Genomic DNA, 16,119 nt, shown 5'->3' on the forward strand with positions numbered 1-16,119 from the left:
AAAGAAAAGAAAAGAAAAGAAAAGAAAACGAGTGTCCACGTATCGTCCGGATAATCCATCCTTGGAAAGGGACGAAGCCCTTTTCATTCGTCCACGTGCCCTTGGGCAACCGTTTGTTTTCTCTCGATTGCGATCGAGCCGAGGTGGAAACGATATTTGTCGTTGGAGACACTCACTGGAGAACGAAACTTTTCTTCTTTTACTTCTCGAGTAGGTTTATCCTTCTACTATCGACATTGGCTAAAATACTGTCTCCTTCTTTCACTTTCTTTCTTTCTTTCTCTTTTTTCTCAGTCAATTCATATTTCCTTTTTTTCTATCCTGATCATTCCACGAGTTCAAGTGGAAAAAAAGTCAAAGATTAACTTGATAGTTTAACAAAATTCTCAAACTTTCATTTTTTTTTTTTTTTTTTTTCTTTAGACATTGGTACCTAGGAATAATCGAACTCGAACACGATCTTTGATTTGGTCTAATGCAAAAATAGTGTACATTGTCAATCTTAAGATTGATGGTTCGTTATCATTGACGCCGATGTACAAAATTATGGTCTTCGGAGTTAAGCGTAAATGAATGATGGCTGAATTCAAATTTTGAGTCTATATCCCTCATATCTGTTGTTGTTAAATCTTTCAAATTCTTTTATCTGACATAATAAAAGAATACAAAGAATTTTATCTATCATTTACGAAACATTTTGTAAATCAACGTATCTCATCCTTATTGACTAACAATTAATAAAATCTTTTGAAAGAAAGTTATAAAAAGAAAAAGAAAAAGAAAAAGAAAAAGAAAAAGAAAAAGAAAAAGAAAAAGAAAAAGAAAAAGAAAAAGAAAAAGAAAAAGAAAAGGAGAAAAAGAAAAAGAAAGAAAAAGAAAGGAAGAATGATAAGTCGTTTGTAAACATTACAATACCTGACGATTTAACGAACGAACAAGCGTAAGCTATATAACAAGCGTTCATCCATAGAAGATGGGGTAAATTTCACGACTTAGCAATCGACTCGTAAGCGAAATCGAGATTCCAGCTCTAGCCACGATGCGTAATGCCGCATACGAGCTAGTCCCGGATTACGTGGGAAGAGAGTAGAGCTATGCGAAGAGCTCGGTGAGGATATTCCTGAAAGAGAGAGAGAGAGAGAGAGAGAGAGAGAGAGAGGGAGGGAGAGAGAGATAAAGAGAAAGAGAAAGAGAAAAGAGACAGACAAACAGACAGAGAGACAGATAGAAGGTGGGTGGCGCAGTGGCGTCGACATTGGTGGTGGCAGTGTGTATTCTGCAGGGTGAATAGCCGTGCCGGTATGTCCCTGGCTCGCTGCCAAGACCGGTAGCTACCGGTACTACCACATTAATAGAGTTTTATTGTTATTTACTGTGACAACGGTCCGTTATTAACGAGGGACGCGTTCTGTTTCTCTCCCTCTCTCTTTCTCTCTCTTTCTCTCTCATACACTTTTACTCCTATTTCTAGATCTCTTGCGTGCACGAGCGGACACTGACAAAATTGTTGCTCCCGCCTGACGTGGTCCCTCGAATTTTTAAATTGTCCGGCACACTTCCCAAACCCAATCAATTTGCGTACGTTGGATAACAATCGAATGCGTTTACCGCATTGACAGAACGTCCTTGTAATTGTTGGCCAGCCACAGAATAGGGATATAGAGAACTTTTGTTTTACCAATGGATATAGAGAACTTTTGTTATACGATATCGCGAAAGACCATGTTCAAATCGAGCTTTAGAAAAGTTATAGATTCTATTTCAAAGACTAAATCATTGCTGAAAGAAAAAAAAATAAATGTTACCTCTAAATGCGAATGTTAATAAAATAAAGCGGAATTAATAATGTAATATTGATAAAGTGTAAAAGTCTTGGTTAATGAATTTTACGTAAAAAAAAAAAAAAAAAAATAAAGTTTAGAAAATATATACAGACACATATACGTTGCAATATAATTTATTGTACTATTATTCATGTTGAGAACGTCTCGCGTATATTTCTTTGAAATCTTTCGTTATCCTTATTATGTCGAATAGATCGTATTCGATAAGTAAGATCGTACTTTCAAAAGGAATAATTCTTTAAACATTAATAACTAATACGTATTAGATAGGACATTATCGGAAGCATTTTACAACACCTTTCTTTTTCCTTTTTTATATTATTATTATTGTTATTATTTTTTTTTTTTTTTTATTCGAATCAAAGTCTCGATATATGTATGTAAGTGCAGCTTTTATTAAAAAAGGGTTATCGTGCGTAAAGGAATTAGCGAAAATTATCGGGAATCCATTCGCAGCTTCCTCTCAATACGGATCCTGTCCTGTTGAAAAGCGAAAAGGGTAATAGCGTCGCGATCGTGCAATTTGCTCGCCGAAAATCGAATCGTCGGATGGGGAAAAAAAAATTATCCCGAATTACCTTTGCGAAAGTGTCACTGTGGTTCCTAATAAAGTTATAATCTTATAATACCGAATGTGTATCCTGCCATCCTCGTATATAATCAAGTTAAATCTCGTGCCGATGGACATAGATTCATTTAAAAAATATATCTATATATTGATCCTATTCATTATCTTAAATCCATTGAAATGGAAAAAAAGTTCTTCGTTAAATAAATCGTTAGGTACTTCGAAAATTCATAAAAATTTTCAATTTTACCTAAGATTATTATCGAACAAACGATATCAACGATATAAGTAAAAAAGTGTTTTGTAAAAAAAAAAAAAAAGAAAAAAAAAGAAATAAAATAAAAGAAAAAAGCACGATAAGACATATCAAGCAAAGATAATACTCACGAAAAGGAATATCTATAGATATCTACGATACCATTCTCAATCGATTATCCACCCGCCTGCAGTCGTTCATATAAACGAACTTTCACAAGGATATCAATTATCTTTCATTACCAATTCGATTCTCTGCAATGAGGTCGAGTCGTCGATATTAAATCGATGCCGTGCTAAAATTCAACGCTGAGGATTATTATCTGTGAGAATGGATGTCATGAATTAAGAACGGAAAGCATATTAAGACACGTAGCGCTTATATTCGGATCACGAAGCTGACTTACTTAATAAATTCGATGAATTATAAATACTCTATCGTCGAACTGTAATCGATAAGTAGATTCGTTGGAATGTCACTGACGTGAGAATTAATATCCTTCTCTCTCTTTCTCTCTCTTTCTCTCTCTCCCTCTTTCTTCCATGATCTATTTTTTGCTTACATTATTAACGACGGCTGACGTTTAAGAGCGACTCAGCCAAAACGAGTAAATGTCATTAGTAGTCAGTTGGCCTCATATGATAATGAAATAAAACGGTAATTATAACACGGTCACCTCAGGCATAATTTCACGAAACCAATCGTTTCCTACTATTCAATGTCATTCCAATAGCAACTTTTAATGAATTTTAAATCTATTTTTCTCTCTGATTTTTCAGAAAGAATATCTCGTTCCGGGAAGAATGGTAAACGTTCATGAGATTTTTTTAAGCAATAAATGGCATAATCGAATCAGTATAATATTCTTTATTTATTTGGAGATTATTAGTAATTTGTTGTATTTATTTCGCAATTTTTGCTATTTATATGTGCTTGAATAATATGAATCATTCAGTTTAAATGTAAAAATTTTAATATAAAAAATGTTACCTATCATAAAAGACTTAACAATATTTTTTTTTTACTAATACTTGACATTCACAAACATTGTCAACGTCTTATATTGTTTCTCCTCAAGCATGAAACTTAATCATATAAAAAATTAATTATACCAGCTCGATATATTTTGTTGGTATTTCATTTAGTTATGCATTTAAATTAATGTATGCATTAGATTCTTCAAATATTGAAAAAATTAGAACACATATATTTTAGATAACGATTTTTATAATATACTATATTTAATTTAAATTATCACAAAAGATCGACAGAGGAAATTTTTCGTCTTTTTTTTTGCATTATTAATAGACACGAATATGCACTATATCTCAGTTGAAATTCGATTCGCGAATATTTACGACATTTCGCGACAAATTATCGGAAAATCGAATTTCGTTACGCGTCAAGTTGGAGTACTTTTAACGTAAATGGAAGCTCGCGCGCATCCTTTAAAGGACGCTCCATTACCCGACAGTCACCTTTTACCGTAGAGACGTAAAACAGCTCGCCTTGTATTAAATTTCAAACGAAGAGAGAAGTTTAAAAAGCCACGATTACACGAGAACAAACTTCGCTTCATCATTTTCAATCTGAAGTAATAACGACTTGTAATTAACAAAAATACATATAACGACTAATTATTTAATACGACGATTTGTAGTTAATGAAAATATAAAAAAAGAAAGTTAAAATATAGGTGAATTTCAATATGAAATCTATTGTACATAAAAATATAAAAAGAATGAAGAAAAGGATAAAAATAAACTTACCATATCCTCGCTTCTTCTTTTCTGAAGTCTGAAACGCAATTTCCTGACAATAGTGGATGCGTCTTGATAATTGAATTTCCACCATGTTATCCTCCATTGCTATCCCTCTTCTGGTAAACAAATTCCTTGTGTCAAGATGTCAAGATAGAATAGCAATAAAATTCAAGATTTCGACGAGACGACAATTTCCTTTACCAATTTCCCCTTTTTCTTTTTCTCTCAAAACAAAGGAACTCCCTATTCTCCCTATTCTATTTGACGATTGATCTCCTGTATAGAACATATATTGAATGCATCCCTATATGTAAGTACGTATACCTGTATGTATATCATATATATAAATATATATATATATATCTTATATAATTATATATATATATCTTATGTAATTATATATATATTATATAATTTATATATAACTTTTAAATAAAAAGCAAGAATGCTTACATACCGTGAAATTGTCGTAGAGATCAAAACCTAAACGTCATCGCCGTGGTTTATCAAATGGGATGAGTGGAGATGGGGTGAGAGAAGAAGGTGGCTGAGGAAGAGTAGAAGGACGAAGAAGCAGGGGTTGCTGGGGCGAGCTGAGAGACGCACCGTTACCTAGCACGCTCCATTTACCCTGATACGTACGAATACATGTACCTATTACACAACGGGTTCGAGCTTCTCTACCCTCTCTCTATCTTCTCTCTCTCTTTCTCTCGCTCTCTCTCTCTTTTTCTCCCTCCCTCCCTTCCTCATCTCTCTCTCTCTTTTCCTCTCGCTTTCTCTCGTTCTCTCTCTCTCTTTTTCTCCCTCCCTCCTTCTCTCTCTCTCTCTTTCTCTCTCTCTCTCTCACTCTCTTTCTCTCTCTCTCTCTCTTTCTGTCACCCACATGGCGAACAACACTCACACCGTTTTTCAATATTCGCCTTCGACAACACACTAGATATTCCACCCTTAAGGCAACAAGCCTTCGAGACATGTATAACGACCAACTTGTTTTTAGAGGGTGCATTTTTAGAGTACGTATTCTTTCGTCACAAAGATTGTCTGTATCGAGAGAGTCTACTTGTCAACTGATGATCATCAAAATTTAGTTCTTTCTTTCTTTTCTATTGAATTGGAACGACGAAGGCTCTACACTTTTTGTAAAGGACTGTAATTTATAGAAATTCAGTCAATCGGTTCATCGACTTCGATAACTAAATATTTTTCTTAATCTTTTTAATTTTACAAATCTTGATAAATGATGTGAGATGGGAGACGCGTTAACGAAACACGTCAAAAAATTAATAAGTAAAATTTCACTCGATAAATGAAATTTTCAATAGGTTCAATTCACGTTTAGGTGATATATACATCTTGTCTAAATAAATTCGAAAATCCCGTCGAATCTGTAAAGAAATCAATAAAAATTTAAGTGGTACTTTCTTCGATTTTCATACTTTGAATGTTGTTCGATCTATCGAAATGTAGAAATTTCATCTAATTATTTTTATCATTTCTCTTATTAGATTTAATTAACAATTACTTTGTCCATCTCTATAATTCCCTACTTACGTATGTACGTTCTAACAAATTTCACCGCACATACTTCCCTCGTGTAATCCAAATCCAACGTGCAATATTCTCCGGTTCCGAGTAATTCGCATGAGTATAATGATTAACCGAATAAATAATAACGGCGTCATAGATTATGGGTAAGAGGCACTGATTACGCGCATAATTCTTGCCATGGCTACATTTGCGTGGATCCGCAGTGATACAGAGTGGCGTCTGCCTCTACTTGCCAACGTATAAGGCAGGTAGAACGTGGACAGCCTAACAATGACCATCATAGGCTTGGACGTTGCGTACCTTCCTCGAGCAATCGTACATTCACCATATATCCACGTTGGCTATTGTCGTCGTTCGTTTTACATAGATAATTGTTCCATACGTATGTATATAGGTATATATACATATACATATTGTATATATGTATACGTACCATATAGACTCTGGTATTTACGATCTCGAATAGTTCCAACAAGCAACTTCTCCAGCTTGTAACCGATACATTCTCCGTGGACGTTGTTGTAGTTATAGTAGCGAAATGGATCAAACTTTCGTGATTTGCTTCTCTCTCAAAGGTATTCGAATATAATGATGTTCAAAAAGAATCTTTCTTAACGTAACTAGAAATAAATCAGAAAATAATAAGTTGATTAATACAATGTACGAATCGAAGATAATTTATCAGATAGAAATATTGAAAATATATATAACTTTGAAAGAAATAGGATTTTGTATATTTATTTCGATATATCTACATATATTCACTATAAAATATGATTCAATATGATTTAAATCAATGCACTTCAACTTGAATTTCTCCCTCGCATTGAAATATACCTTGGGCTATCTCCTTCAAAACGATATATTTATGAATTCCCGAATATTTATGAATTATACTGCCAGTTCATTAAGTTTCTGAAACATTTTCTCTCTTTTTTACATTAGCATGATATATATGTTCCAGGATCTCGGCACCGTTTCAAGTGATCGCTGTTGTCTTGATTTTCGCTGGTACTATCTTCGCACTGATCGGCCATTGTTACTCTGATCATAGAACATTGGTGGCCTGTGGTCTTTTTCTACTTGGTGGTAAGTCACATTTCAACTTATCGGTTTGACGATAGAATAAATCGTTTTGTAATATATCATGTATGTCATGTAAAAACGACATGCTTAGTGAATTTAACGAAGATATTATTAACGATAAAAATTCTCAGGGACATCTCAATGATTAAATAAGGGTAGATGTTAAGGTTTAATAGACTACATAAAGAAAGATAAAAGAGAATAAAGGATAAAGAAAAGGGGGGTGCGAAATAAAAGGAAAAAGATTCTTTTTTTCCTTCTTTTTTTTTTTTTTTTTTTTTTTGAAGGAAGAAGAAACGAGATAGTTGTATTGGTTTGCTGGTCACGTAACACGGTCCAGTCTCTCTTTCTCTCTTTCTCCCTATTTTTTTTCCTTTCAGTCAAGCCCAAGCACAGAGGGCTAGTGTGTATCAGGCACACTTTCACGCAGAGTGAGAAGCCAACAATGTAATCCTCAATCCTCGAGTAGAATCTACGCTATGCTCTCGCTTGTGTTTGTGCTTGTGCTTGTGCTTGTGCTTGTGCACGTGGAGATGGCTCGTGATCCACGTGGACCAGCAGCAGACAGTTCCAAATATACGTGCTATTTCCCTTACCTGGAGAATCCTTCTGTTCGCGTCAGCCTGAACAATGGTGAAATTCTAACGGCACGGACAATGGATATTCGCCGAGTCAGAAGTCCACTCATCCTTGGGTTGGCCACTTTATATCGCAAGATATAAACTAGGATTCAACTCCGAGAACGGCCGTGGTCGTGGTAGCTCGTTCGTCGTTCACGAAAGAGAAGGAGGAAAGAGAGTCGATCGAAGAATTCCGGCTGAAGGATTTTCTGTCTGGTGTCTTGAAAGAAATAGAGAGATAGATAGAAAAAGAGAAAGAAAGAAAAAGAAGAAAAAAGAATATTTGCGAGAGAGAAAAGTCACCACCAGCAACCACTCTAACAATCCCTCTCTCTAAGTCTCTTCAGAAAGTAAGAGAGTAAAGAGGATTCAAGAAGATGGGGAGAGACTGCATAAATAAATTATTTAAGTCGATTGAGCGCTTAAGATTATATTTAGAAAATCGATTCTGACAATTGGAGCGTACCCTTTAATACCTTGATTAAGGCTATTTAATAAAGGGTTGCTAAACATAGATAAAGGCTATGAGTATATGCAAGGAATATGACGATGTTCTAGCAGAAATTTTTCCTACACAATACTGTAAGTACTTACTATATTCTATGACGGTCAAGACATTACTAAAATGAAAGACGTATACATTAATAAGAACGTTAAAAATATTTACATAGGAGAAGGTCGGTTATTTCGAAAAATATACAACGACAATCGTAAACAGCCAAACAAAAACGTACGTGCGAGTGTATGTACGAATAATGATTGTGAATATTATGAATGGTCGAGAAACAATTAAAATGAAAGATGCGAAGTTTAGTAAGAATGTAAACAATACGTAGACAAAGTCGGTCGTTCCAACAAATATACGACATAAATCGTAAACGACTAAACAGGAACATGTATGTGTTCGTGCGTATGTGTGAATAATGATAATGAATATTACGAATGGTTGAAAAACAATAAAAATGAATGACGTAAAATTTAATAAGAATCTAAACAAGTACATAGACAAGATCGGTCGTTTTGACAAATTTACGACATCAATCGAAAATGGCCAGACAGTAATATGTGTGCATGTGAATAATGATCGTGAATATTACGAATGATCGAGAAACAATTAAAATGAAAGACGCGGTTTAGTAAAAATGTAAAGAGCACATAGACAAGATCGATCGTCTCGAAAGATATACGACATCAATTGCAAACGTCCAAATAGAAATATATGTGTTATTAATTATTATGAATATTATTCACGTAACATATTCTCTTGATTTTAATATTTTTTTGTCTTTCTGTCTCTGTCTGTCTGTCTGTCTGTCTGTCTGTCTGTCTGTCCGTCTCTCTCTCTCTCTCTCTCTCTCTGTTTTTTTGTTTTTATTCGTAACGAACACATTTCACGTGAAACGAGTCGCGCATCTGCAATGACAGGTCGCGTGGCTAATGAAACGTTCGCAAATGAAGCGAAGTGCTATCCCGCTTCCGAGCAATTTTAATTTTAATCAAAACAAATAACACTTCGCGTAAGCATTACAACGCAAATTACTGGGCTAATTAAAATGCTGGATTCGTTTGGCGTTTTCACGCGGTAGGTACGTATATCTTTCGAGTTTTTGAGTTTATTTGGAATGTGTTTGACTCGTTAGTTAACAAGTCTCCTCTTTTTTTCCCCTTTTTTTCAAAGTTTTCTTCGGGACTTCAACTATAAATGAGAAGCAAAGTTTTCTTTCCTAAGATCACTTTCTCGAGTAATATAAGTTTCTCATATCGTTTTAATGAAGGCACCGTACAGTATTAAACGAACAATGAAAGCTTCCTGTTCTTTTGTCCGCCTCTCTTCCCCGTTCTTTTCGCTAGATATCCTCTCCTTCCTCCATTTTATTCCGCCATTCAATTTATATCAGCGAATATAAGGCTATAGCTCCTAGCATTGAATACCAGAAAAATCAACCTAAACAACAAGAATAAAACGTGACAAATAAAAACGATAATAAAACAAGATGGGAAATACAAAAAAGCAAAGATTAATTATTCTAATTCTTTTCCAATAATTATAAGTCGATACCATGAAAATTCATTTGTCGTTCGTTGCTTTACATTGTTGTCACGTCGAACGAGAGATAGTGAACGTGATACGATTATGCTAATGATAGAAATTGAATTAAAGTGGATAATAAAATGTGACGAATGATCATTGAATTCGAAAAAGAGGAAAGAAAATTTTCGACACGATGCGATATTTCGACGTTGAAATCACGAGACTAGAGTAGGAAGGTCCATTTAAAAGATAGACTTTTCGATTCGATCGAAACGATTCTTTCGAGCGGAAGAAAGAAACCCTTTTCTTTCCTCGAATAGTCTTGAATTTTACTATCTTTTACGCCGTAGTAATTAGCAAAAGTCGAATGAAATTGAGCTTTGTCTCGATTCGTCTCGCAGATGCAAGAGAAACGATGAGATCGATCGAATTCTGTCAGGCGAGTGCGCGAATTCGAATTTTTCTTTCTCGTAAAGAGAATTTCACTGACTTTTCTCGAGAAAATATATTCCCTTTGTTCAAAGCTTTCATTTTAATACAAAAAATTAATGCTGTTTCGAATAAAAATTAATAAATTAATGTCGATTTATAAATGAATGTTACCTAGATAAACGCATAAATCCATATTTATTATTTAAAATGACTTTTAATATTTCTTTTGAGGTAAATCCTTTTTTAAATATATCTTTTTTAATTATGAACTATTATTTATTTTATACTTTTCACGTTACGTTTAAAAGTTCAGATATAAACGTAACTAAGGATTATAATGAGGAATGAAAGATAGGAAGAGAGAGGGAGAGAAAGGCGATGGAGGGGGGTGTGGGAAAGATAATCAGAAAATATATTTCTTTGTGAAAAAAAATACAATGTCTACTACAGATAAATATAAATTCATAGAAAACTATAAGAACTATGAATAATATTTGTATCTCTTGTATACTTTACTTTCGTTACTATCGATTTTTATAAATATCATGAAACGAAAATTACAAATATTTGAAGTGAAATAAAAACAAATCGAGTGCCATTCATGGGTGACTCATATAAAAGTAAAAAGTTCTATTTACATTGTACTATATACAAAAGAAAAGCGTTGTTCTGTCTGTCCTTATAACCTTTACGATTTCGTTGAAAGCAATGTAAAGTAAATTCGCCTAGTGAATTCCGTTAGGCAAGCGAAGAGAATAACTCGATTAGTCGAATGTAATCAACGAGCTCATTATCGTAGTAATAACTGCCTTAATGTTATTTAGGTACTGCATTAAACTTATTATATACCGCGAGGCCGTGCAACGCTCGTTGCTTCGGTACATAATGATAATAATAATCGAACAGTTTATTCGCAAAGAAGTTATGAACTTGATCAATCGTTTAATATTGAAAAATTTATATATATAAAAAAAAAACAAAAAAAAATATTGATTTTGTCATGCACGGTCCCACATATGCACATCCCATTTTTATTTATATCTTCTTTTTTCGCTATTTTTAAATCTCGCGTATATTCAGTTTGTTGACAGAAAAAAAAAAAAACTCATAAAGTTCAAACGATGTAAAGCGACGTTAAAAGAAAGGCATGGCTTTTAGTAATCAATTCACTCGAGGGAATTCTATTTAATAAATGCACCATGGGAATTTAACGAGAATTATCGTTATATCGAATTTCTAAGGAGATAATGTTCTTTCCTTTCATACAGCTTCAGAACAGCTTCTTTTTTGATACACTTGTCATCGATAAATTAATCAACTGGATTTCCTTACGATTGTAATTGCATTAACGGTAGCTTATCTGGATTAAATACTTTTTCTTTCTTTTTATTGGAAAACAATATTTAAACTAATACTGTGTGCGTTATTGTGTACATATGTTTATGTTAGATAACAGTTCCTTCTTTGTTGTATGGCTTGATATATGAAATCATAAATCACAAATTTTCGTGTTAAATAAATTTACTAACACAGAGTTTAAGCACAATTTCATAAGAAAGAATTCCTTTTGTTAACTTAATAATTTAATATCGAATGTTGTAATATATCAAACATTTGCATTATTTAAGATCATATATGACCTTTTATGAATTGAAGCGTAAAATAAATATTTTTCTATTGACATGACTCTATCATCGATTGTATCGGAAAGTGCAGTAATGTGCTTAAGATACCAGTTACTGTTTGTTGAGAAAGCAAAAAGAAGCGATAGCAAGTTCCTTGTTGTTTCTTCAGTGAGATACAAGATTTTATAATACATTGTCGGCAATAAAATAGTAACGATTTGATTATCGTGTTGTCTATTATGTACTATTTCGTCATATGATATACCTTTAAAATACTAATGTGTATGTGTATGTGTGAAGTAGTAATTACTTCGTTTATAGAGTGTAATTACAAAGTTTACTCGGTCCGTTTACCGCGGCAGGATCGTTACACTGCTCAACACCCGCCCGTGCTTTAATAACTTAAAGTTAATAAAGTGTAAATTTCGTTAATGCAACCACACGGTGATAGAAAATAGATAAAATATTCGACGAGAACGCCGAAAGTTCGTCGTACTCGTCGCACGTGACATTAACGGCACGAATTAATTTTCGGAATTACTCTGAATCTATATACGCTTATACACACATATATATACACACACACACATATACAATATAGATACATTTCTCTCATTTGCATATATTAAACATTGCTCATTAAACTAATATAATTTCTTCTTGCGACGTGCTTAACAAGAGTTTTTGAAGTTCCCGTCATAAACACTGCGTGTATTATGCAATTCGAATACCGACTGAAGTAAATAGAATTTATATCTGTCCATCAAAAATATAAATATATATATATATATATATATATATATATATATGTATGTATGTATTATATATGTGATTTTGTCGATTAGTATTGCACGATTAGAGTTAGTTATAATTCGTTGCACCGCTTAAATTGGCAAACATATTTCAATCACGAATGCTACCGAAGAATTTTATCACAATTCAATGATGAGAATAATGAAATTAACATTGATTATATTATTTTAGAGTAAATATATATAAGGACAGAATGATAATTATTATCACGTTAAATATCTTTGAAATTATAGAATTCAAAGAAATATATGTTTAATCAATTTGCTAAATAACGATATTGTTAAATAATTCTGACAACAAGGAACCAAATGAATTCCAAATAAAATTAACGTTACCAATTAGAATTCTGCTGTTAAAATAATCAGTAAGTTTATCATCTATGATGCCATACTATACATATTTAAAAACAATTACATTTGATGTTTGAATTATGTGAATTCTCTGCTACCTATGAATGTATGTTATGCAAATTAATGTTCTCATGATTTGTCATTAGTAAACTGAAGATTAGAAAATAGGAATCCAATTAGTAATGAAAAAAAAAAAAATATATATATATATATCATTTTAAGAACTTGTTTTAAGATATTTTTTGTTGTTTTATTTATTAATGCATTATGATGTTATTAACTTAAATAACAAAATTAAATATTTATATAAAAATATAAATTAAATATAAAAATTAAATATTTATATAATTATTTAGGTAATGACAACTGAAACAACTCGATAATATGAACTACCTATTTGGTGGTAAAATGTAAATTAAATGGATTCGTTGAATGTTTGCGATACGAAGACATATGTAAATAAAATGAGGTTGTTTACCGCCTAAAATTTCAACCAACGATTGCTTAAATTCCGCGATTTCTATTAATTATTCCAAATACCGCATATCGATGTAAATATTTTATAATAAAATATACTTTATTATAAAAGAAAATAAACGTTCGATAAATTTACAAACTATAATAAATTGAAAATAATGGTAATAAACGGGTTAGTTAAATTTCTTTTATTCTTTCGTTATCGCGTCAAAAAGAAGATTTATCGAAGAGGCAAGAATCTAGAAAAGATAAGACATTTCAATGAAGCTAATGAGAATCTTCTGACGATAAACTTTTCCAACTCGTTTCGTTGGACACGTTGACTCCTTTCTCTTTCCGTACGAAACACAGAAAAGCTTCACCAAACGAAGATTCTTCTTTTTACGAAGGAACATCGTGGGAAAGAAAGAGAGAGAAAAGAAGAGAGAGAGAGAGAGAGAAAGAGAGACAGAGAGGAAGAGACAGAGAGGGAAAGAGATAAGGAGAGATTAAGAGAGTAAGGGAGAAAGAGAGAGAAAAATAAAGATAAAGATAAAGAGAGAGAAAAATAAAGAAAGAAAGAGAGAGAGAATGATAAAAAGGAAAAGAGACTCAGTGAGGCAGTCGAGTTATCCGGATTTCTTACAGAGGGCCGCTTTTCTTTTCGAGCGCTGGGTCAGCAGGCACGCCAACGCCGCGAGCACTGGAAGTTCTCCACCTAAGACTTGTAATTACGTGTCCGAGTGGAGCTCGCGAGACCGAAAGAAAACGAGAGAAAGAAGGAAAGGATAAGAGGTAGAAAGAGTCGAAGATAGAAAATAAGAGAAAGAAAGAGAGAGAGAGAGAGAGAGAGACAGAGAGACAGACAGACAGAGAGACAGACAGAAAGAGAGAGAAAGAGAAAGAGAGAGAGAGAAACAGACAGACAGACAGATAGACAGACAGAAAGAGAGAGAGAGAGAGAGAGAGAAAGAGAAGAACCGATGGAAGATACTACGAAGAACAGCATCCGACTAAGATGGCGAGCTAGAAAAGAAAAAGGAAGGGTATAGGTTCGGTCTGATTTATATCGAATTTCACCCTAGCTCGATTTCGTCCTGGTTTTCCAATGGTTTACCTCCTACCATCTGGTATTCTATCCAAGAATTTCTTTCGAACTTTTAAATATCTTATCAAATAATTCATCGCGCTTATGTTTAATCGAGAAATATAATTCTCGATCTTCTTTAATGTTTTCTATTCAATTTCGATCTAACGAGAAGAAAATAGAACATTGAATTGTTCTGTTTGTAAAAAGTTCATTCCGTGTTTTATTATTTTCTTTTATAACATTAATGAAATATTGCGTATCTACTCTTGGCATTGGGGAGGGAAAAAAAGAGAAATCTCGAAATTGCAGTTCGTTACGTCTCGCTCCTTTGAAATTTTATTATGCGCTCGAGTCGACGGAAGGAAAAAATTAGCTGCGCTATCTCGCAAGAGAAAGGCAAAAAAGAGAAAGAAAAAAAGAAGGGAAAAAAAGAAGAAAAAAAAAAGAAAAGAAGGAAAAACAAGGAAAAAGAGATGGGAACAACGGAAAGCGTATAATTATTATCAAAAGTATAGTACGCCGGCAAGTGGGACAAGCTCGAATTATGAAAGTAATTGTCAGAAGTGCAATAATTAGTAGTACGCGACAGAGGTGTACGTTGTCGTATGGGTTAACCGACGCGACTGCGTTAATTATTTCTCCCAGTCATAGTTCATCAAGGATGCTTTATAATTCCTACGGTCTATGTAGGTTTCATTGCGTAGATGAAGTATGTTTTTTTAGGCTTCCTTGATAAAAAGAAACCATAATAGAATCCATAATAGAAAAAGAAATAGTGTTTTAAATAGTTCTTTATAATTTCGAACGCGTAATATTTTTTATCCTCGATTTTTCTTACGTTCTATCTAAAATAAAATTCATTTATGGTATATTGTTCTTTACAAATGTGTATAACAAAATGTTTTCATAAAAAGATCATTTCGAAATTAATTTTTTTTTTTTTCGAACATAGCAACATTTTTGCTGGACAATAGGAAACGTATTTATAATTCTATAAGCTATGTATACCATAACGAAATACGAAAGATAAATATTAATCACAATTGTCTTTTAAACAAAAGTAACAATAACCGTTAACGTTTTAAGAGAATCTACATATGGCAATATTTTCATAAATGATTCTCGAACGAATTAATGACGGATCGTACATCCACATCCATTTAAAATTTTTATTCTCATAATTTCTTTTTCTCGTTGAATTCGCGTGTATTTAATGAATTTACCATCAAGATCGAAATGAGAAACCGTCGTGTAAAGCTGAATACCTTGGATGAACAAACGAGAGAGAAAGAGAGATAGAAATTATCTTTAACGGCCGAAGTAATAACATTTAGCTGTGACTAGGAAAGAGTGAGGAAAGAGCTGAAGTCAAGAAGGGTTGGGTTATAAGGGTGTTGAGAGGGTAAAGAGGTGTCTGGCTGACGATGCGAAGGTCGGTCGGAACGGAAGTGAAAAGCATGCTATTATGAATTGTCGCTGCATTCTTCCAATAATTTCGAGCGAAGTGTGATGCCGTGCAAAAGATAACGAAAATGATATTTACAGGTGTATTCATTTCTTTATTTATATCAATGTGAAAGATTCTTTAAGTTGTTTAAAATGTCGAAAATATTAATGCATCGTTGAATGAATT

At 33.2% G+C, this 16,119-nt stretch overlaps 1 protein-coding gene across 7 annotated transcripts in view; it reads left to right on the forward strand.

The window, feature by feature from the left end:
- The window catches only part of LOC118443181 (uncharacterized), a 181,235-nt gene that overhangs the window by 126,642 nt on the left and 38,474 nt on the right, over positions 1-16,119 (forward strand). For all 7 annotated transcript variants that reach the window (XM_035869739.2, XM_035869740.2, XM_085656386.1 and 4 more), the window contains one exon: positions 6,947-7,071. In XM_035869739.2, coding sequence (XP_035725632.2) covers positions 6,947-7,071 — 125 coding nt within the window. The remainder of the gene's footprint in view (positions 1-6,946; positions 7,072-16,119) is intronic.

Source organism: Vespa mandarinia, chromosome 4 (genome assembly GCF_050613455.1).
Source record: "Vespa mandarinia isolate Hongniang chromosome 4, ASM5061345v1, whole genome shotgun sequence".
Classification (NCBI taxonomy): Eukaryota; Metazoa; Arthropoda; class Insecta; order Hymenoptera; family Vespidae; genus Vespa; species Vespa mandarinia.